At 46.3% G+C, this 23,078-nt stretch overlaps 1 protein-coding gene across 2 annotated transcripts in view; it reads left to right on the forward strand.

The window, feature by feature from the left end:
- The first annotated feature begins 436 nt into the window (after positions 1 to 436).
- Positions 437 to 23,078, forward strand: part of vps13a (vacuolar protein sorting 13 homolog A) — a 346,213-nt gene continuing 323,571 nt past the window's right edge. For both annotated transcript variants that reach the window (XM_033017572.1, XM_033017571.1), the window contains exons 1-2: positions 437 to 677; positions 16,710 to 16,753. In XM_033017572.1, the coding sequence (XP_032873463.1) occupies positions 578 to 677; positions 16,710 to 16,753 (144 nt within the window). In that variant the 5' untranslated portion in view covers positions 437 to 577. The remainder of the gene's footprint in view (positions 678 to 16,709; positions 16,754 to 23,078) is intronic.

Consider the following 23,078-nt stretch of genomic DNA (forward strand, 5'->3'; position numbering starts at 1 on the left):
AGGGCCGAATGGCCTACTCCTGCACCTATTTTCTATGTTTCTATGTTATATATATATATATATATATATATATATATATACATATATATACATATATATATATATATACATATACAAACACACTTAAGATGCTACTTTCAGAGGGCTATGAGGCCAAAATACATTTGTGTAAAAATCATGTTAAGAGTGTTGTCATTAACTTTATGCTCATCCTTTACATGAAGCTTTCCAAATGCAACATATCATACTTGTTGGGAATAAACTCCATCAGTAGCGCAAAAGCGGACCTGATCTCACGATTACCTGCTTCGCCAGGTGTCGCCACACAACAACTGACAGAAGGTGCTCGCGGCTTCAAAATGCGTCAATCGTGCACGCGCACGTGCGTTAGCCCTTCGAAGCCCACGGCTGGGGCTCGCAGATTTGCCGTTGGCGTTGACGTAGGTGGCGCGCGGGTGTGACGCTGGGTGGTCGGTTTGGTTGAATAATTTGGTCTGAACGCGCATCGCCTTCTCGTGCGCGCCCGGGATGGGCGGTGGCGGCTCGAGTGACGGCCTAGGATGGTGATCGGGGAAAAATGGTGTTCGAGTCTGTAGTGGTGGACGTTTTGAACCGTTTTTTGGGAGATTATGTTGTGAATTTAGATCCCTCGCAGTTGCAGTTAGGAATCTGGGGAGGTAAGGTTGTGTTTTTTTTTAATGCGTTATGTATGTCAGTTGATTTGGTCTGGGAGGTTACCTGCGATAATGGATCCGGGGTGGGAGTGACCCACCGGGGTTCTGCAGTAAAATTCACCACGCCAAGCGATTTTGTTTCTTTTCAAACGATTGGTTTGCCATTACAAGTTCTCTCCAGTTTACTAGCCCCAATCTTTGCACACCTCTTATAAGTGAACGGGCTACACACGAGACATGCGGATTGGATTTGCCGGCTGCTGCGCTGTCTTTAGATGGGTATATAATAATTTAATAGAACTGACTGAGTAAAGTATCCTTTAATGTGTCCCCCGTAGATTATGTAGCACCCTTTACGATATTTTTTATTCCCGTTGCTTGTGCATCCCAGGCAGATACCTGTCATTTTCTTAAATGTACGATACTCGATTCCTTAAAAACGAAAGTGAAAATCAGCTCGCGATAAAAAATAAATTCAGAAAGACAAGTTACCATGAACATCTTTCATTTAACAAAAAGCTACTAAGTTCAAATGATGAATTGTGGAAAAACTGGTTCACGTAGTGATTCGATTTTTCGTTGGTGTTATGTAGTTTACCATATCCCATGTTTCAGTTATTATTTATTTTGGGTATCTTTTGTGGTATTATGCTGATATAATACCACAAATGATACACTAAATTATTTTGTTTTGATTTGCCTTGTAACTTTTGCATCTAATTGAAAACATTTTTTTTTTTGTTTTGATTAGAGTCAGCAACTTAACTAAACAAATGTATTTCATTAAGCAGGATGTTCTCCATTGATTCTTGATGTTTTATCTGGAGCATAGTCATATAGCCCAGAAACAGACCCATTGGCCCAACTTGCCCAAGTTGACCAAGGTACTCTATTTAAGATAGTCCCATTTGCCTGCATTTGGCACATATCCCTCTAAACTTTACCCTTCCATGGATCTGTCCAGATGTCTTTTAAATTCTGGGAATGGTAATCTACACCAGATCAAATAGCAATAGCGAAATTTGCGAAGGAACATACTATTTTAAAGTGCTCTAATTATGCAGTTAAATTTGGAAAAATAATTACGCTTTAATCTGCTTTAAAAGGGCATCAATCATAGGGAAAAATAATTAAGCTTTAAACCTGCTTTAAAAGGGCATCGTGCCACAATGACTATCGACCAGTGGCACTAACGTCTGTGGTGATGAAGTGCTTTGAGAGGCTGATCATGGCGCAAATCAACTCGTGCCTCGACAAAAACCTGTTCCCACTGTAGTTCGCATACTGCCACAACAGATCAACGGTGGATGCAATCTCGCTGGCTCTCCACTCTGCTCTGGACCACTTGGACAACAAAAACTCATATGTCAGGCTGTTATTCATTGACTACAGCTCGGCATTTAATGCAATCATCCCCTCCAAGCTGGTTATCAAGCTCTCAGAACTGGGTCTCTGTGCATCCCTCTGTAATTGGATCCTCGACTTCCTCATTCAGAGACCACAGTCTGTTCGTATTGGTGGAAATGTGTCAGCCTCAATAACAATCAGCACGGGAGCACCTCAAGGCTGCATGCTCAGCCCCCTGCTGTACTCACTCTATACTCATGACTGCGTAGCCGGTCATAGTGCAAACTCCATCATCAAGTTCGCCGACGACACCACTGTTGTGGGACGTATCACTGATGGAGATGACTCAGAGTATAGAAGTGAGATCGACCGACTGACCAAATGGTGCCAGCACAATAACCTGGCTCTCAACACCAGCAAAACCAAGGAACTAATTGTGGACTTTCGAAGGGGTAGGATGGGGACCCACAGTCCCGTTTATATCAACGGGTCGATGGTGGAAAGGGTCAAGAGCTTCAAATTCCTGGGCGTGCATATTTCCGAAGATCTCTCCTGGTCCCAGAACACTGATGCAATTATAAAGAAAGCACATCAGTGCCTCTACTTCCTGAGAAGATTACGGACAGTCGGTATGTCGAGGAGGACTCTCTCAAACTTCTATAGGTGCACAGTAGAGAGCATGCTGACCATTTGCATCGTGGCTTGGTTCGGCAACTTGTGCGCCCAGGAGCGGAAAAGACTGCAAAAAGTTGTAAACACTGCCCAGTCCATCATCGGCTCTGACCTCCCTACCATTGAGGGGATCTACCATAGTCGCTGCCTTAAAGCTGGCAGCATCATCAAGGACCCACACCATCCTGGCCACACACTCATCTCTCCGCTGCCTTCACGTAGAAGGTACAGGAGCCTGAAATCTGCAACATCCAGGTTCAGGAACAGCTTCTTCCCCACAGCCATCAGACTATTAAACTCAACTCAACACATGACAATATACTCTCTTGAATCTTGAAGAAAATGTACGGCTCGAAGACCTTGATAATCGTGTATATTATATGTAATGGTGCAGCTGCACTCTATCTTTCTCTTTGCTTTACCTTTTGTACTTGAATTTGGCTTCATTATATTCATGTATACTAACATGTGATTTGATAGACTAGTAAGCAAAACAAAACTTTTAATTGTACCTCGGTGCATACAGTGCCCACTATAATGTTTGGGACAAAGACCCATCGTTTATTTATTTGCCTCTGTACTCCACAATTTGAGATTTGTAAAAAAAAAAAATCACATGTGGTTAAAGTGCACATTGTCAGATTTTATTAAAGAGTATTTTTATACATTTTGGTTTTTTATACATCAAGCAGTGAAGAAAGCGAATGGCATGTTGGCCTTCATAACAAGAGCAGTTGGGTATAGGAGCAAAGAGTTCCTTCTGCAGTTGTACAGGTCCCTAGTGAGACCACACCTGGAGTATTGTATGCCCTGGAATTTAGAAGGATGAGGGGGATCTTATTGAAACATATAAGATTATTAAGGGTTTGGACATGCTAGAGGCAAGAAACATGTTCCTGATATCGGGGCCACAGATAAAGAAAAAGCGAACAAAGCGCTGGCTGTATAAACTGTGTATAAATTCTTATCTTTATTCATAATTTATGTGTAAAAATATATTTAATCTGAGGAACTGGGGTGCCGGAGAGCGGGATGTAACGGCGAAAGAGAGGGGGCAGATGGGAGTGAGAGACTGGACCAGCGGAGAGACATTCTCGGCAGTCGAGCTGCTGCGTGTGTACAGACCTGCGTTTCATCCGTAGTCAGGATTGAACCCAGGTCAACGGCGCTGCAAGCGCTGTTGAATTGCTACCGTCCCCGTCTCCTCCCGAGTGTCCCATCCCTGTCCGGGGTGACCCTGGACTGACGGGACACTGGCCTGGTGCAGTGGCGGCCTCAGGCTTACACCCAACGCGGAGTAGTAGCACTAACTCCAGCTCAGCTCTACCTATCCCGCCGGGTTAACCGATAGCCCTGGACTGATGGGACACTGGCCTGGAGCAGTGGCGGCCGCAGGCTTACAGCCAGCACGGAGAGTGACCAGTCATCAATGGAGATACACACAAAATGCTGCAGTAACTCAGCGGGTCAGGCAACATCTCTTGAGAAGGGTCTCAACCCGAAACGTCACCTATTCCTTTTTTCCAAAGATGCTGCCTGTCCCGCTGAGTTACTGCAGCATTTTGTGTGTATCCCCATTGATGACTGGTGCTCGGCTTTTGCCGGCACTGAGGGGGTTAACCGACAACCACTGGATAAGGCCATAGCTGCAGCTGACAGTCCCCGGCCCGTCGGGGAACAGGTTCCTCGGATGTTGGAGCAGAGTTGAGCTTGAGTTAGCGCTTCTTCTCTGCACTGGCTGTAAGCCTGGGGCCGCCACTGCTCCGGGCAGGTGTCCCGTCAGTCCAGGGCTGTCCGTTAACCCGGCGGGACAGGCAAAGTTGAGCTGGAGTTAGCGCTTCTTCTCCACGCTGGCTGTAAGCCTGGGGCCGCCACTGCTCCGGGCCAGTGTCCTGTCAGTCCAGGACTGTCGGTTAACCCGGCGGGACAGGCAGAGTTCAGATGGAGTTAGCGCTTCTCCGTGCTGGCTGTAAGCTTGCACTGCTCTAGGCCAGTGTCCCGTCAGTCCAGGGTCATCCCGGAAATCTCCGGCCACCCCTGGACAGGGATGGGACACTCGGGAAAGGACGGTCCAGCAGCAATTCAACAGCGTTTGCAGCGCCGGACACCCGTGTTCGATCCTGACTACGATGAAACGTAGGTCTGTATACATGCAGCAGCTCAGCTGCCGAGAATGTTTATCTCGAGTGACCTGGGCATGCACAGTTGAAATACCGAACTCGCTTATTCTGAAGTGTATAGACACATCCAATTTGCTCAAGTTCAAACAAATGCCTCATTGGCCGGTGGTTCATTCTACAGCAATATAATGATCCCAAACATACTCCTAAAGCAACAAAGGAGTTTTTCAAAGCTTAAAAAATAGTCAATTCTCGAGTGGCCTACTCGATTACCCGATCTGAACCCAATTGAGCATGCTTTTTATATGTTGGAGATAAAACTGAATGGGACTAGCTTCCAAAACAAGCATGCTGCAATACCGGCCTGGCAGACCATGTTTTGCATATATCAGAGCTAAAGGTAGCAGCAATACAGTCCTGGCAGAGCGTCACCAGAGAAGACACCCAGCAACTGGTGATGTCCATGATCCGCAGAGTTCAATCAGTCATTGCATGCAAAGGATCTGCAACAAAATACTAAACATGACTACTTTACATGACATTGCTGTGTCCCAAACATTATGGTTCCCTGAAATGGGGGGACTATGTATAAACACTGCTGTAATTTCTACATGGTGAAACCAAAATGTATAAAAATGGCCTTAGTTAAAATCTGACAATGTGTACTTTAATCACGTTTTATTTTTCTATTACAAATCTCAAATTGTGGAGTACAGAGGCAAATAAATAAATGATGGGTCTTTGGCCCAAACATTATGAACAACATATTCTGACCCAGACCATTTATGACATTATGATTATGCTTTTCAGTGATTTAAAAGAGTTATCGGCTCCACTGCCCACTTTCATATCCATTGTCAAATCCATCCGGATAACTTTGCAACATAGTGTAATTGACATTTATGAAGTGACCAATCACTAAGATATGCAGCGTAAAATGTATATCTGGACTTTTCTTTAAAATCTTTCCCAGCTACATTTTGGGGAAAATAAACCTTTATACGTGATCACGAGATAACTGCATCAAAATCATTTCACAAGATTAGTCCTTTGCCATGCTTGCTGTATTGTATTATTTGGGTATTTGTGGTAGAGGCTTTTGGGTCATGACTGAATCCATTCCTACATTACATCAATAAGGGAAAAATACTGAGATCATAAGAAATTGAACATGAACAGTAGCTTGTTCCACCATTCAATTAAAGTATTACTGATCTTTTACCTCCATGCCACTCCCCTTCACTGATCCAATGTTACTTGATCTCGTGTTTCTATGATTTCTTATGAAGTGCTTTGGGATGTCCTGAGATTGTACGTCTGAAAAATAAAGGAAAGTTGTTTTCCTTATATTATTTCTTTAATTTAGTTTGGTTGCTGACCAATGCAAATTGTATACATTTATTATCTGGTTCCTGCTTGCCAATAAATCCACATGTATGCGAAATTGCATTAAGTTGATCAACAGTTATTGTGGAATGATCTAAAAAAAAGCCACTAGCTTTTATTTACATTTATTCATCAACAGAAAACGATCAAAAAAACTATCACAATATCCAATTGCTCCTAAAATGTTTGGCACTTTCACCTTCATTAACCTACCAAGAAAATTAATCCAGATGTGAAGTCCCATGGGACAAAATTGATATTGTTATAGTTTGTAATCGTAAAGTTTTGGGAATATGAATGTGGTTTGTTTCTCATATGCATGAGGAGCTGCAGGTGGAAGTAGCTAACTTTGGAAATTGAGCAGTTAGTGCGAAAATATTTCCAGCAACCCTAAATTGTCATTTAATTTGGAGATTTAATGTTTTTGCTGTTCATCTCTCGAGTTCAGCATGTAATCACCTCTTTAGCTTGAAATCCTGGTGTGGCCTTACAAGTACAAATTATATTATCCAACTTGCTTTCTGCCATTTATGCTGTACAGTACAATATTCTACTATATTACTCCTTTGGTGTTTTGAAGTCCATAGAAAAATAGGTACAGGTTCTACAGATTCACACCTCTCTCAGTGAAGAAGTTTTTCCTCATCTCAGTCCTAAATGCCCTACCGCTTATTCTTAAACTGTGACCCCTGGTTCTGGTCTCCCGCAACATCGGGAACATTTTTCCTGCATCTAGCCTGTCCAATCCTTTAAGAACATTATATGTCTCTATGAGATCTCCTCTCATCCTTCTAAATTCCAGTAATTACAAGCCCAGTGGACCCATTCTTTCATCATATGTCAGTCCCGTCATCCTGGGAATTAACCAGGTGAACCTACGCTGCACTCCCTCAATAGCAATAATGTCAAATTAGGAGACCAAAATTGCACACAATACTCCAGGTGCGGTCTCACTAGTGCCCTGTACCACTGCAGTCCGACCTCCTTGCTCCTAAACTCAAATCCTCTCGCAATGAAGGCCAACGTGCCATTAGCTTTCTTCACTGCCTGCTGTACTTGCATGCTTACTTTCAGTGACTGATGTACAAGCGCACCCAGGCCTCGTTGCACCTCCCCTCGTCGTAATCTGACACCATTCAGATAATAATCTGCCTTCCTGTTCTTGCCACCAAAGTGGATAACCTCACATACATCCACATTATATTGCATCTGCCATGCATCTGCCCACTCACACAACCTATCCAAGTCACCCTGCACCCTCATAGTATCCTCATTGCAGCTCACACTGCTACCCAACTTTGTGTCATCCGCAGACTTGGAGATGTCAAATTTAATTCCATCGTCTAAATCGTTAATATGTATTGTAAATAACTAGTCACTGCCTGCCATTCTGAAAAGGACCTGTTAATTCATACTCTTTGTTTTCTGTCTGCCAACCAGTTCTCTATCCATGTCAATACCTTACCCCCAATACCATATGCTCTAATTTTGCACACTAATCTCTTGTGTGTGTGACCTTGTCAAAGGCTTTTTGAAAGTCCAGATACACCACATCCACTGGTTCTCCCTTATCCATTCTACTTGTTACATCCTCAAAAAATTCCAGAAGATTAGTCGAGCATGATTTACCCTTCATAAATCCATGCTGACTTTGACCGATCCTGTCACTGCTTTCCAAATGCACTGCTGTAACATCTTTAATAATCACTCGAGCACCTTCCCCACTACTGATGTGAGGCTAACTGGTCTATAATGCCCCGTTTTCTCTCTCCATCCTTTCCTAAAAAGTAGAGTTACATTGGCTACCCTCCAGTCCACAGGAACTGATCCAGAGTCGAGAGAACATTGGAAAATGATCACCAATATCCTCTGCATGACCGAAACATGGCTGACCTCACTGATTCCGGATCAGGTAATCTGCCCAACCGAGTCCTTCACTGTCCACCGTGCTGACAGAACAGAAGAATTTGGGAAATCCAAGGGTGGAGGAGTCACACCAGTTGTTATTGGCTTCATGACCAATAACAACTGGTGCAACCGTGGAAATATCAAGATGCTTTCCCGTTCCTGCTCACCGGACTTGGAGCATCTGACGATCTCATGCCGCCCATTCTACATTCCCCGGGAGTTCGGCTCAGTGATCGTCACAGTCGTCTACATTCCACCGCTTGCAGACATCGACGTGGCACTATCGGCCCTACACGATGTGCTATGTCAACATCAAAACAAGAACCCGGATGCGGCTATGGTGGTGGCTGGAGATTTTATTAAATCTAATCTCAAGATGGTCATGCCGAACGTCTACCAACACATCACGTGTGCCACCAGGCGGGAAAGAACATTGGACCACTGCTAGACGTCGTTCCGGAAGGGCTACAAGGCCGTTTCACTCCCTCCCTCAGGAAAATCTGACCTTGCTGCCATTTTCCTGCTGCCGGAGTATAAACAGAGGATAGTTCGTGAAGCGGCAGTGACGAGGGACGTAAAGCGGTGGTCCGACCAGTCAGAGGCCATGCTGCTAGATGCACTGACAGATGTCGACTGGACTATGTTCCAAGCAAGTTCCAGTGACGTCAGTGAGTTCGCGGAAGTGGCCACGGACTTCATCGCAACAATAGCCGATGACATCGTCCCCACGGTAAGGGTTAGCAACTTACCGAATCAAAAACCCTGGGTGGACAGGTCTGTTCGTGTTGCCTTGAATACTCGCACCGCTGCCTACAACTCTGGCCTGGCATCCGGAAATATGGACATCTACAAGGTAGAGTCCTACCGACTGCGAAGGGCGGTGAAGGACGCAAAAAGGAGGTACAGGGTCAAGATGGAGTCACAGATGGAGCAGCAGGACACCAGACGCCTGTGGCAGGGGCTACGGACTGTAACCAACTACCGGAGCAGCCCCCCCTCAACCGGAAGTGCTGGCACCTCCCAAGCTGATGACCTGAACTCCTACGCTCGTTTCGAGACGGGCAACATCACCCCAGGTTTGCCGGGTAACGACAACACTGCCAGCGTGCTGGCTAACGAAGCTGAAGGGAGGTCCATCACTGGGGACGTGCATACATTCTCATTGTCCGAGCACGACGTGAGGAGGGCTCTGACACGGGTGAACATGAAGAAAGCTGTAGGCCCAGATGGCATCTCGGGGCGAGTACTTAAGTCTTGTGCTATGCAGCTAGCTCCGGTGTTCACTACAATGTTCAACATCTCCCTGGCCAAGTCCGTGGTCCCTGCCTGCTTCAAAAGATCCATCATTGTACCTGTACCAAAAAATGCCTCCACAGCTTGTCTGAATGACTACCGTCCGGTGGCCCTCACCTCGGTAGCCATGAAATGCTTTGAGAGGCTGGTCAAGAAACACATCTGCGCCTTCCTCCCTCGCAACATGAACCCACTACAATTCGCATACCATCCGAACAGATCCACGGACGATGTTCTCCCAGGTTCTGCACACTTGACAGCCAGAAGGAGGGCTATGTGAGGATGCTGTTCATAGACTTCAGCCTTCAACACGATAGTCCCACAAGACTTGCTGAGAAGCTGCTGGAATTGGGGCTCAACACCCCCCTGTGTGCTTGGGTCCTGGACTTTCTCACCACCAGGCCCCAGGTAGTCAAGATGGGAGGAAACACATCAAAGTCCCTCACCCTGGGCACAGGATCACCCCAGGATTGCGTTCTCAGCCCCCTACTGTACTCCCTGTACACACATGACTGTGTGGCTAAGTTCAGCTCCAACTCGATAATCAAGTTTGCTGATGACACTGTGGTGGTGGGCCTGATCTCAGACAACGATGAGAAGGCCTACTGGGAGGATGTGGCTGATCTGGCACTCTGGTGTCAGGACAACAGCCTCCTCTTGAATGTCAAAAAAACGAAGGAGCTGATCGTGGACTTTATGAGGGCACAACATCCGAGGACGTACACACCATTGAAGATAAATGGGGATACTGTGGATAGGGTGAGCTGCTTTAAATACCTGGGAGTCCACATCTCAGAGGATCTGACATGGACATCACACGCTGCCGCACTGGTGAGTAAGGCAAGGCAGTGCCTTTACCACCTAAGGCAATTGAGAAAATTCAGAGTGTCTCTGAGGATCCTCCAGTGCTTCTACTCAGCGGCTGTGGAAAGCATTTTTTCCGGAAACATCACAATTTGGTTTGGGAACTGCTCTGCCCAGGACAAGAAGGCTGTGCAGAGAGTAGTGCGTTTGGCTGAACGCACTATGGGAACTACATTCGCCCCCTTGCAGGAACTATACATCAGAAGGTGCAAATCCAGAGCCAACAAGATAATAATAATAATAATTTTATTTATAGAGCACTTTAAAAACAATCATAGTTGCAACAAAGTGCTGTACATCACTAATCATTGACAAAAAAAGTTAATACACACCAATAATAACAATTAAAAGATGGAGTAAGGAAAGATATTCAAAATAAAGAAATATTAAAAACACTAAAAACAGGAGCTAAGTCTCATGCATGGTCAAAAGCCAGGGAGTATAAACGTGTTTTAACACTGGCTTTGAAGATGGACAGTGAGGGGGCCTGTCTGACGTGCAATGGCAGAGCGTTCCAGAGTGCCAGAGCAGCAACAGAGAAGGCTCTATCCCCTCTGAGCTTCCGCTTAGACCTCGGTACCTCCAGGAGCAGCTGACCTGACGGACCGGGCAGGAGCGTATGGGTGGAGCAGCTCAGAGAGGTAAGGCGGGGCGAGCCCATTCAGAGATTTAAAAACAAATAACAGAATTTTAAAATGAACTCGAGAGTGCACCGGGAGCCAGTGGAGGGAGGCCAGAATTGGTGTTATGTGCTCCCTCTTTCGAGTTCCAGTTAAAAGGCGAGCAGCAGCATTCTGAACCAACTGGAGACGAGCCAGTGAAGAACGAGCAACTCCAAAATAGAGCGCGTTACAGTAATCCAGCCTAGATGTAATAAAGGCATGGATTACTGTCTCAAAATGCTGCCGCTCGAGAATGGGCTTCACCTTTGCCAGCTTCCTTAAGTGAAAGAAGCTGGACTTAACCACCGCGCCTATTTGGTGATCTAACTTAAAGTCACTGTCCATCCTAAAACCCAGGTTCAAAACTGTCGGCTTCACATACCGTGACAATGGACCTAAATCAACAAATGGAGGTTCACGGCAGCCATTGGGATCAAATAAAATCACCTCTGTCTTCTTTTCATTAAATCCTAGAAAGTTTAGGGCCATCCAGGACTTAATGTCCTCAAGACAAGACAGAAGTGATTTTACAGAAAAGTCGTCTTCCTTCCTCAGCGGCAAATAAAGTTGGGTATCATCTGCATAACAATGGAAAGAGATGCCATGCTTTCTAAGGATGGAACCCAGAGGAAGTATGTATAGTGAGAAAAGCAGGGGCCCCAGAATCGAACCCTGTGGAACCCCATATGACAGGGGAGCGGAAGAGGATTCAAAACCAGCAAGGCTAACACACATGGTTCTGTCTACCAGAGAGGACCTGAACCATCCCAGGGCACTGCCGCAGATGCCCACTAACTGCTGTAGCCGAGATAATAAGATATTATGGTCCACTGTATCAAAGGCGGCAGATAAGTCCAGCAGGACAAGAACCACACAATCACCAGAAGGAGATCCCAGAGACCCACAGCCAGCAGCAGCCCAGCCACGCTCCAACTCCAGAGGAAAACTGCAAACTGGCCGGAGACGTCAGGACCACCAGAAGCCGTTCCCCGAGCTGCGCCCCCTTATCGGAACACCGACCCCCAGGCCCACTGCAAGCACGGATATCCCAGAGACCCACAGCCAACAGCAGCCCAGCCCAGCCCCGCTCCAACTACAGAGGAACTTGGGTTGCGGATGACGGGGCGCAGCTCGGGGCGTCGTAGGGGCCCATCGGGGAGCGGGTTCCTGTTGGTCCTGACGTCTCCGGCCACCTGCCATCCTCCGGGAACTGTACCGCCCTTGCAGGAGAGTGGGGTTGTTTGCAGTTGCAGAGGGAGGGGGCAAGGGCTGTACAGTTTCCAGTCTCAGCTCCAGTCCAGGGGGGTGGCCGGAGACGTCAGGACCAACGGGACACCGACCCCCAGGCCCACTGCAAGCACGGAGATCCCAGAGACCCACAGCCAGCAGCAACTCCAGCCCAGCCCCGCTCCAACTCCAGAGGAACACGTAGGGGCAGAAGCTGATGGTGTGCAAGGTACGTCTTGTTCTTTGGGTGGCGCAGCTCGGGCTGTGGGCAAACTGCCACTTGTCGCCGTAGCGGCCCATCGGGGAGCGGATTCCTCTGGAGTTGGAGGGGGAGGGGGTATTGTGCCGTTTGATCGCCCCCTGCTATCCCAGGGACAGGGAGACACAGCGGCTTTTTAGACTGGTGGGCAATCACTTCCAAAGTTCTGCCCACACAGTCAGTACACCTCTCCTACACTGCATTTCATACAAACATTTATTCTGCAAGAAAAAACTACATTGAAGACTCAAACTCGCGACCGACTAACTGCCGGGATCAAGGCGCAAACTCGCGACCTTGCGGATATGAGCCGAGCACTCTACCACTGAGCCAGCCATTAAAATCTACGCTAAAAAATTTCCATTCCGAAGACCGACAAATTCTGAATTACGAAAAGTGTCTGGTCCCAAGGCTTTCGGATAAAAGGTTGTGCACCTGTATATCATATTCCTTAACTACTAACTGCACATTCAATTTATCCATCTTATTATGAATGCAATTATGACAAGTCCAAGAATTGGATACTAATTGCAGGGATATGATGTAATAAATTAAAATACAGATTTTTTTTATTACTTTACATGCTCATTGACATTTTTTCTATTCATATTACTTGGCAAGGTCATTTTTAAAAATCAATCCTTAATTGGCCCCTAAACTGAGTGTTTTAGCCCATTTTGGAGGGGAGTTGAAGTGAAGACATAGAAATAGTGCAGAAGTCAATTTAGGTAAATATGGCCGTTTTCCTTCCAGTGTGGTACAGTGACACAGCGGTAGAGTTGCAACAGAAACCCGGGTTCATTCCTGACTATGGGTGCTGTCTGTACCGAGCTTGTACGTGCACCCTGTGACTGTGGGTTTCCTCCCAGTGCTCCTCCCCCCTCCCCCTACCCCCCTCCCCCCTCCACCTACCCCTCTCCCCCCTCCACCTCCCCCCCCCTCCTGGGACGGACACGAAATCCTGGAGCATTCCTCCACGCCTCTCCATGTGCCCGTCCCGCGCTACCCACACACTACCCGTGCGTCACAACGCGACAACCACATTTTGGAGGTCGCGCAAATGGCGCGCAAATGACGGCCAAGTGGGACAGGCCATTTACCTGCTGCAGCACAACAGAATATGTCAATATGTAAACGTAGTACATAACGGGGGAAGAGAAAAAAAAAGTTCAATAAATAACAAATATAGTGCAATAATAAGTCTTTTGCAGTTCAGAGCTCAGAGCTTATTCGTTGTTGTGTTTAATAGCCTGATGGCTGTAAGGAAGAAGCGGTTCCTGAACCTGGACGTGACAGTTTTCAGGCTCCTGTACCTTGTTCCTGAAGGCAATGGTGAAATGAGTGTGTGGCCAGGATGGTGTGGGTCTTTGATTTTGGCTGCCTTTTTGAGGCAGCGACTACGATATATCCCTTCGACGGTGGGGAGGTCAATGCCGGTGATGGACTAGGCAGTGGTCACAACTTTTTGTAGTCTTTTCGGCTCCTGAACGTTCAAGTTGCCGAACCAGGCCACGATGCAACCAGTCAGAATGCGCTCTACCGTGCACCTGTAGAGGTTTAGGAGAATCCTCTTCGACATGCCGAATCTCCGTAATCTTCTAAGGAAGTGGGGAGAAGGCAGGCACAGGTTATTGATTGGGGACGATCAGCCATGATCACAATGAATGGCGGTGCTGGCTCGAAGGGCCGAATGGCCTCCTCCTGCACCTATTTTCTATGTTCTATATGAAGTAGAATCGGTGATGTGCCTTCTTTATAATTGCATCGATGTGCTGGGTCCAGGAAAGATCTTTGAAAATATGCACGCCCAGGAATTTGAAGTTATTGACCCTCTCCACCATCGTCCCATTGATGTGAACAGGATTGTGGGTCCTCATCCTTCCCCTACCAAAGTCCACAATCAGTTCCGTGGTCTTACTGATGTTTAAAGCCAGGTTGTTGTGCTGGCACCATTTGGTCAGGCGGTCGATCTCACTTCTATACTCTGACTCATCCCCATCTGTGATTCGTCCAACAACAGCGGTGTTGTCAGCGAACTTGATGATGGAGTTCGCACTATGTCCGGCTACGCAGTCATGGGTATAGAGTGAGTAAAGCAGAGGGCTGAGCACGCAGCCTTGAGGTGCTCCCGTGCTAATTGTTACTGAGGATGAAGTGTTTCCACTAATTCAAACAGAATGTGGTCTGTGGATGAGAAATCCAATTGCAGAGGGATGCTCAGGGACCCAGTTCCGTGAGCTTGATAACCAGCTTTTTTTTTATTTATTTTTTTTAATCAAAAATATTTATTCAAATATTAAAATTGTATTTACAATACAATAAAACAAAACACCACCATAATGCAAGATCAACAATTATGCTAATCAACTGCTAAACAACTATATTACAATCCTTGTCAAGGATACATTCAACCTCCCTCGGTGCCCAGCGGTCGCGGAACTCCCTCAGGGTGCCCGTAGACAGGGCGTATTCCCTTTCCATCCGCACCCGGGCACGGACGTATCCCCGGAAAAGGGGCAGGCAGCCGGCTCGGGTAGAGCCCTCCACCGTCTGGCGCCGTGACTCGCGGATGGCCAGCTTGGCCAGGCCCAGGAGCAACCCAACCAGCACATCTTCAGCCCTACCCTCTCCCCTACGCACAGGGTTGATAACCAGCTTGGAAGGGATGATGGTATTAAACGCCGAGCTGTAGTCCACAGCCTGACGTAAGTGTTTTTATTGTCCAAGTGGTCTAATGCGGAGTGGAGAGCCAGTGAAATTGCTTCCTCCGTCGCCCTATTGTGGCGTTATGTGAACTGTAGTGGGTCGAGGTTCTTGTCAAGGTAGGATTTGCACCATAACCAACCTCTCAAAGCACTTCATCACCACAGACGTTAGTGCCACTGGTCGATAGTCATTGAGGCACGTCACCTTACTCTTCTTGGGCACTGGTATTATTGATGCCCTCTTAAAGCAGGTGGGAATCTCAGACCTCAGAAGTGAGAGGTTGAAAATGTCCTCAAAAACTGTTGGGCTGCACAGGTCTTGAGAACTCGGCCGGGTATACCATCAGGTCCAGGCGCTTTCCGAGGGTTCACCCCTCTGAAGGATCTTCTGACGTCGGCCTCTGAGTGTGACTACATGGGTTTCATCCAGATGTTCTTGTTTCCTGCCACATCCCAACAAACTACAGAATGGTAGGTTAATTGACCATTTAGTTGCCATGAGAGTGAAGATGAATGGAAGAATCTGGTGAGGGAGGTGAGAGAGAATTAAAATGGGATTAGTATAGGTTTGGTGTAAATGGGTGCTTGACGTCTCAGACTCTGGGATCGGGCTGTTCTTGTGCTGTGTGATTTGCACTCTGTCTGAACGTTTCAGTTTGGGTTTAATTTGAACCAAATTATTTATTTCTTCACAATGTCCTTCCTCATCTCACTACTCTCATCCCCTCACCATCCTTTGCTCTTCACCCCTTTACCTGAGATCTCTCAGACATCCTGGCTTCATTTACCTTCCAGCTGTCCAGTGAAGGAGTTCTCATCTGAAAGGTTCCTAAATGCTGTTACTTTGAAATAACCTAAAACAGTAGATTTTGGAAATATAGACTATGCTGCTCAGCTTCTTCTCCGTTTATGCTTTGTACAGTAATTGTTTTTTTTTCAAATGCTATGACTAGCCAATTAAGAAGGTAACTTGCTTAAACAATGTTTGTATATTGATTTTGTGGTTTGTGCTCCTATCCTTGGTCAAAGCATGTTCCATACTATGCATAGCCCACTTAGAAATTAATTGTATAGGATTTGCTATAAATTTAAAAGTTGAAATGTAATCAGCTGGAAAGAGTAATGCACACAAGTCCGTCCCTGTCCCACAAATTTCATCCAAGGACGCCGGGTGAAGGAGACTGTCACCGGGAAAGGCCTGTGCAAAGTATAATTGGCCTTTCACAGGTGTACATGTTTCACATGCCAATTCAACTGCTGCATGCACATGCAGATTCTCAGGTTCAGACTTCCTTCACTGTAGGGCCAATGCTGTCCATGTTATAATTTCATGCTAATTAAAAAATCAGAGTTGTATGTTTTTACTGACCTCCCTCTTGCCCTGGAAGAAATCAAAATATTGTAATGGAAATTAATATTCTATGGTTGTGCAATACACTATGGAAAATTATTTCCTTCCTATGGAATCAAATGCTCTGATTGTTGGAAGTACTGTGTGCTGAAATATAACTGACTATTGAATTTTTTTACATTAATTTACCCAAGGCTTATGAAATGCTTTCATTGCTTTAAAAGTTGTCTTTTTTTTGTAGGAGACGTGTTACTCAATAATTTGGAAGTAAAAGAAAATGCATTCGTAAGTTGCCTTTAAAATTTTAAATTTAAAGTAACTGTACTGTACATAATGTTTTATATGAGTTGTTTTGTGCTGTAAATAAAAATGTAGGGCTCCAAATTTAATGTCCATGATTAGATAACGTTTGGTCTTGGAAATGAATATGGGTCTGCGTTTGGCAGCATCTCCAGAGAGACTCAGTTTGAAGAAGGGTCTTGATCCCAAACATCACCTATTCCTTTTCTCTAGAAATGCTGACTGACCTGCTGAGTTACTCCAGCATTTTGTGTCTATCTTTGGTGTAAACCAGCATCTGCAGTTCCTTCCTACACATTGGTTAGGTGTTTTTTGTTGCCTGCCAGAAAGATCTGGTGTGGAACTACAAATAGAGAGAAAGGCTAATTGTTTGCTTGGTGTTTTCCTTCTACATAAAATGAGAATGATCACTTTTATGGGAACTTGTACTTATATGTGAAAGATGTCCCTCTATTCCAATTTTTTTTAAATGTAGCAATAAAATTTGAAGTGCATGCATCCATTAAATTTTTGTTCAAAATGTAGAATATTCTTCAGCCAGTTTGTCCTAAGATGTATCAAATATGTTCTCATTGGTGATCTATATAAAAGTGCAAAAATGTACCTAGATTTGAAGTTAAATATCTGTTGGTTATATGAGTGAACTATTGGTTTTGGGTAATTTAAAAATTATTTGTATTTATTAAAAGCTTTTGGGAATGAATGGTTGATGTGATTATTTTCTATGTCTGCATTGTAGAATGATGCCTCAAAATAAGTTGTAATGACCCACCTTCTATTCTAACTCGAGTGTTAATTATGTGGTGTTTGCAATTTTTTTTCTTGTCACTTTGTGGGTTTCCTGCAAATGATCTTGTTTCCTCCCCATCCCAAAGAGGTGCTAGTAAATTAATTGGCTACTATAAATTGCCTGAAGAATAGTTAGGTGGTAGAATAATAAGAAAGCAAGTTGATTGGCGTGTGTGAAGTAATAGGTTACAGGGAAATGTGGGGGAATGTTTCTCATGTGAATACTCTGAGATGCCTCCTGTGTAGCGTGAAATGCAAAATTAAATATGGTTCTCTTTGAGATGTTTATTGATATGATAAGCTGCATCTTGCAAGAATTTAAAACTTGTCCTGGTTTTAACAATGTCCAGGTAAGTAAAATATGTTGTGGGAGTGACGCAAGTAAACCGTGACAAGGGTAGGGTGAACGATTGAATGTTGTTGTGGATTAGGTAGATTTAGCCCCAGAATTTTCATACAAGGCAGATATTTATTTGCTCTTGTTCCAATCTTGTATTCTGCTTTCAGTGTTCACTCTTCCATGGAGAAATCGAATGTTGATTGGGGATTGCTTTGTAGTGGGAGTAATCTGAGAATCCAATTGCCTGCCACTTCACCTTCCCACTCCCAATATGATATTTTTGCTTGTGGCTTGCTGTGCCGTTACATAGGTCAGCACAAGCTTGAGAAACAATATTTCATCTTCTGTCTGGGCACATTACAGCCTTCAGGACAATATCAAATTCTACATTTTAGATGTTCTTTTGCTTCTGTCAGGGAAACTGCTGGTTTGATGACTACGTCTATGGGAACTGTGGCCAGATACAAAGGACATTTACAAGGATACAAAGGACATTTATTATCACATACACCAATTGGTGTAGTGAAATTTGACTTGCCATCGCAGCACATAAATAAAGATAAGACACAACATCAAAGAATTTAACAGTAAACATAAAAACATCCCCCCACAATGGTTCCCACTGTGGGGGAAGGCAGCAAAAGTCCAGTCCCGACCCCTGTTCACCCATAGTCGGGCCGCTTGAGGCCTCTGCAGTCGCCGCTACGGCAGCCCGATGCTTCAGGCCCACTCTCCGGATGATGGAGTTCTGGCGTTGGGTGAACAATCTCAGCGGCCGCTCCCTACCCGAAGTCCACAGCTCCCGAAGTCCACAAGCCGCGCTGGTCGAAGCTCCGACACTGGCGATCTCGGCGAGAGATCCCAGGCATTGCGGTGTTCCTAACTCAGCGCCGCGGCTGGGAGCTCCACAGACTGCAGCTCCGCGATGTTGGAGTCGGCAATCACAGCTCTCCGTAGCTTACTGCACGGCGACCCGGGTAAGGCATCGCCCACTGGTGCCTCAGCGCTGTGCCGCCACCGAAGCTGAAGTCCTGGCCGGTCCCCGCACGAAAACGCCGCTCCAGTCTGCCCGTAGGCCGCGAGGAAAGGGCGAAAACACGGCTCGGGACCAGTTAGGGACTGAGAAGAATAGTTTCCCCCTTCCCCCCCCCCCCCCCCCCCCCCACACACACATAAAAAGACTAAAAGACCTCCAAACCAAACACTTTTAACTAACTAAAAATTAAAAAAAGGGTGAAAAGACTAACAGTTGCTGGTAGGGCAGCCATACTCGACGGCGCCCCCTACTAATGCAGCTTCTTACAGACCTCCTCAATCACCTTTCAGACAGTTGTCATGTTACAGTTGTGCAAGACATAGGTGAGGCTGCATTTAGAGGATTACCGTATTTCCTGGCAATGAAGACACACCTGCATCGAAGGTCGCTAAATTTTGAAAAAAGGCTGGCAGGCCAGGATCAAGGATTTGGTTTAGTCCAGGGGTCAGCAACCTTTTTTGCGTAGGGGCCAGGACCCATGTTTGTGAGTGGATGGCGGGCCACATCTATCGCCTTAGTTAATAAATGGAGGTAATAATACATACTAACTAAATTAGTAATAATACATACTAATAATACATACATTTGTGATAATACATACTAATAATACAGTTTTCATGTGTTTTCCAATTAGTTTTCTGCAGTTTCCAGATCGTCTGCGTGCCCCGGGACTGGCTGCAGTTCCCACATTCCTCGCGTCCCCGGGACTAGCTGTTGTTCCCAGGTCGCCTGCGAGCCTTGGGACAGGCTGTAGAGCCCAAGTCGCATGCGAGCCCTGGGACTAGCTGTAGTTCCCAGTTCGCCTAGGAGCCCCGGGACTGGCTGTAGTTCCCAGGTCGCCTGTCCCGGGACTGGCTGTAGTGCCCAGGTCGCCTGCGAGGCCCGGGACTAGCGGCAGTTCCCAGGTCACCTGCCCCGGGACTGGCTGTGGCAGCCAGGTGGCCTTCGAGGTCCGGGACTAGCTGCAGTTTTCTGTCTGGCCCCGGCAGCCACTCACAGCCACCCGAGCTACTGAGTTGGTTGCTGGCATGATCCCCGACCCCCTCCTTCTCAACGCTCCTGCCCTCCCCACCACTTTACCACTGGCGGCCCATTCGTGCGGACCCGGGCCTGTCTCTCCACATGCAGTGAAAGGAACTTTCTCTTCCACCACCCCCCCACCCCCAGCGGTGCTGTCCTTTTAAGTCTATCTTTCTTGGCTAACTAACCTTCGGCCTCCAAGACGCAGGTAAATTTTCGGGCCTTATTTTAGGGTAAAAAAATAGCATCTTCATTGCTGGGAAATATGGTATGTTCAGTTTTGGTCACCCTACTATATGAAGGATGTCTTTAAGCTAGAAAGAGTGCAGAGAAAATTCATGAGGAAGTTGCCTGAATTTGAAGACCTGCGCTATAAGGAAAGGTTGGGCAGACTTGGACTTGATTCCTTAGTGTGCGGGAGGCTGAGGGGTAAGATCTTATAGAGTTGAATAGAATCATGAGGAGAATAGATAGGGTGAATGTACAGTCTTTTACCTGGAATGGGGGAATCAAGAATTAGAGAAAAGAGGATTAAGGAGAGAGGAGAAATATTTCATAGAAACCTGAGGGGAAACATGGATATATGGAATGAGCTGCCAGAGGGATGTATTATAATATTTAAAAGGCATTTGGACAAGTACAAATCTGACATTGAGGGAAAGGCTGTTGTCTTGACACCAGGTTACGAGGTTCTCAATCTCCTTCCTGTACTCCATCTTGTAATTGTTTTTAATATCTAGCCCATTATGGTGGTGGTGTCCATGAATTTGTAAATTGAATTGGATTTGTACTTGGCTGCAAATTCGTGGGTGTATAAGTAATAAAGAAGGGGGCTGAGAGCGCATCCTTGCAGAGCACCAGTGTTGCGGATTATCGTAGAGGATGATTTGTCCTCTATCCACTCTGATTGTGGTCTGTTAGTCAGGAAGTCGAAGATCCATTTGCAGAGATGTGTGCAGCCTCCAAGTTCCACGAGTTTGGTGATGAACTTGGATGGGATAATAGTATTAAAATCACTGGAGTCATGCTGAAATTTGTGTGTCTCCAAAGGAAATAGAGGTGTTGGTGTGCCTTGCTGTCACTTCATTGTGGTTGGTCTATAACAGGTCTTTGATAATATTAACACCAAGGACTTGAAGCTCTCAACCGTTTTCACTTTGGCAAAATTTTTGCTACTTTGGGTATATACTCCACCAGGTTTCCTGAAGTCAATACTCCTTCATTTTGCTGGCATTGAGGGAGTGGTTATTGTGCTGATACTAAGTTACAAAGTCATTTATCTCCCTCCTGTACGTTTTCATGTCATTGTTTGCAATCCAGCCCACATCAATGATGTTATCTGCAAATGTGTGGATGGTTAGAGCTGAAATTGCCTATTCAATCGTAAGTGTATTGTGAGTATAGTAGTCTGGAATTTGGAATGAGTTTGGATGTTATGGTGGTAATCCAGAGCTATAGTTGATAAATAGGACACTAAGGTTGAAGTCCTTGTTGTTTAGGTGTTCCAGTGATGAGTTTACGGCCAGGGTGGGTACCAACATCCTGGCGGGCAGGTTTGCTAATGCCACACGGGTGTGTTTAACCTAGATTGGCAGGTGGGTGGAGATCTCATTCAGGACAGAGGTAGGTTAAAAGTTGCTTTGGAGGGTGGTGAGGGAAAGATTAGTGGACAGAATAGGCAGGTGAAAGGTGGAGAGTGAGGAAGAAGGGTTGGTTTAAACTGCATTTAAACATCAGCCAAATGGGAGGGAAGGCAGAGAGGAGGGGGGGGGGGGGGGCAGAGAGGAACAACAGGGGGAGGATGGAGGGGTGGGAGGTGATGGCAGACAGGCTGATCCATCGTCACGTCATCAGTGAAAAACAGGCGTTTTGATTTCAAAGTGTGATCGGATTTGTGAACATTTTTATTAATAACTCAAGAAGGGAGGGTGGCAGAGAGGGAGGGGCAGCAGAGAGGAAGGGCCCTCTCCTCCCTCTCTCCACCCCCCCTCCTCTTCCCCTCTCCATCCCCCACTCCACTCCTCCCGCCACCCCTCCCTCTCCACCCCCTCTTCCACCGCCTCTTCCACCCCCCCTCTCTCCCCCCCCTCTCTCTTCCTCTGCGAGGGCATAGAGGCAGGACCCTACCCAAGTCGTAGAGCACAAGCCTCCCTATCAGGCGCTGGGCCCGAGCAAGGCTGCAACCGTCGTGGACCAGAGCGAGGCCCGCAACGCTCTGAGGACGGTGAAAAACGGCGGAGGGCCTGGCGATCTTGGCTTGCGCGAGGGTAAGCGCACTCACCAGCGTGACAGACGATCGGGAGGGGGGAACGGAGAGGAGGTCATTCCCTGTGACGGGCCAGGTGAGATCGGGATCACCAGTGAAGAAAAGACGCCACGATTCCCCGTGTCCCTGCGATCAACGGAGGAATCGCAGGTCTCCACAGACGGCCTCTCCCGGAATATGTAAAAATGTCACCGTTTCCGCGTCGGGTTTTCGAGGAGATGGGATTCAAAGGCGAAATCGCACGCACATGCACAATAAGTACTGATAAGGATATTTATATGGATATGATAAGGGGGGAAAGGGTAACTAGAGAGAGAGAGTTGGACTTCTCAGGAATCAAAGCGGTCACCTCTGTGTGGAGCCACAGGAGATGGGCAAGGTCCTCAATTAGTTTTTATCCTCTGTATTCACTGAGGAGAAAGACAGTAAGATGGAGGAATTTGGGGCAGTCAATGGAAGTGTTTTGAGAGCAGTCAGTGTTACCATCGAAGAAGTACTGAAGGTACTATCGTGTACGAAGGTAGACCAATCTCCAGGGCCTGATCAGATGTATCTGAGGACATTGTGGGAAACTAGAGAACAAATTGCGGGAGCCCAGGCAGCGCTCTCGCTTAACTTTTTTTCCCTGTTGCCAGCCGGGCAACCTTGGCACCTTTTTAGGTTGCCAAATGACATTTTAGGTGGTCATTTAAGATGGCTTGCATGACGCATGCTCGGACGAAGTGCGTAGTTACCAGTCAGAATTATGCTCAATGAAGCATTCACATATTATTTCTGCTTCAAATAAAGTCACAAACTAACATATTCACCAATCAAGACATGATATATACCACAATGACATGCAGCAAAATTATAATAC

This window comes from Amblyraja radiata, chromosome 3, assembly GCF_010909765.2.
Source record: "Amblyraja radiata isolate CabotCenter1 chromosome 3, sAmbRad1.1.pri, whole genome shotgun sequence".
In the NCBI taxonomy this organism is placed as follows: Eukaryota; Metazoa; Chordata; class Chondrichthyes; order Rajiformes; family Rajidae; genus Amblyraja; species Amblyraja radiata.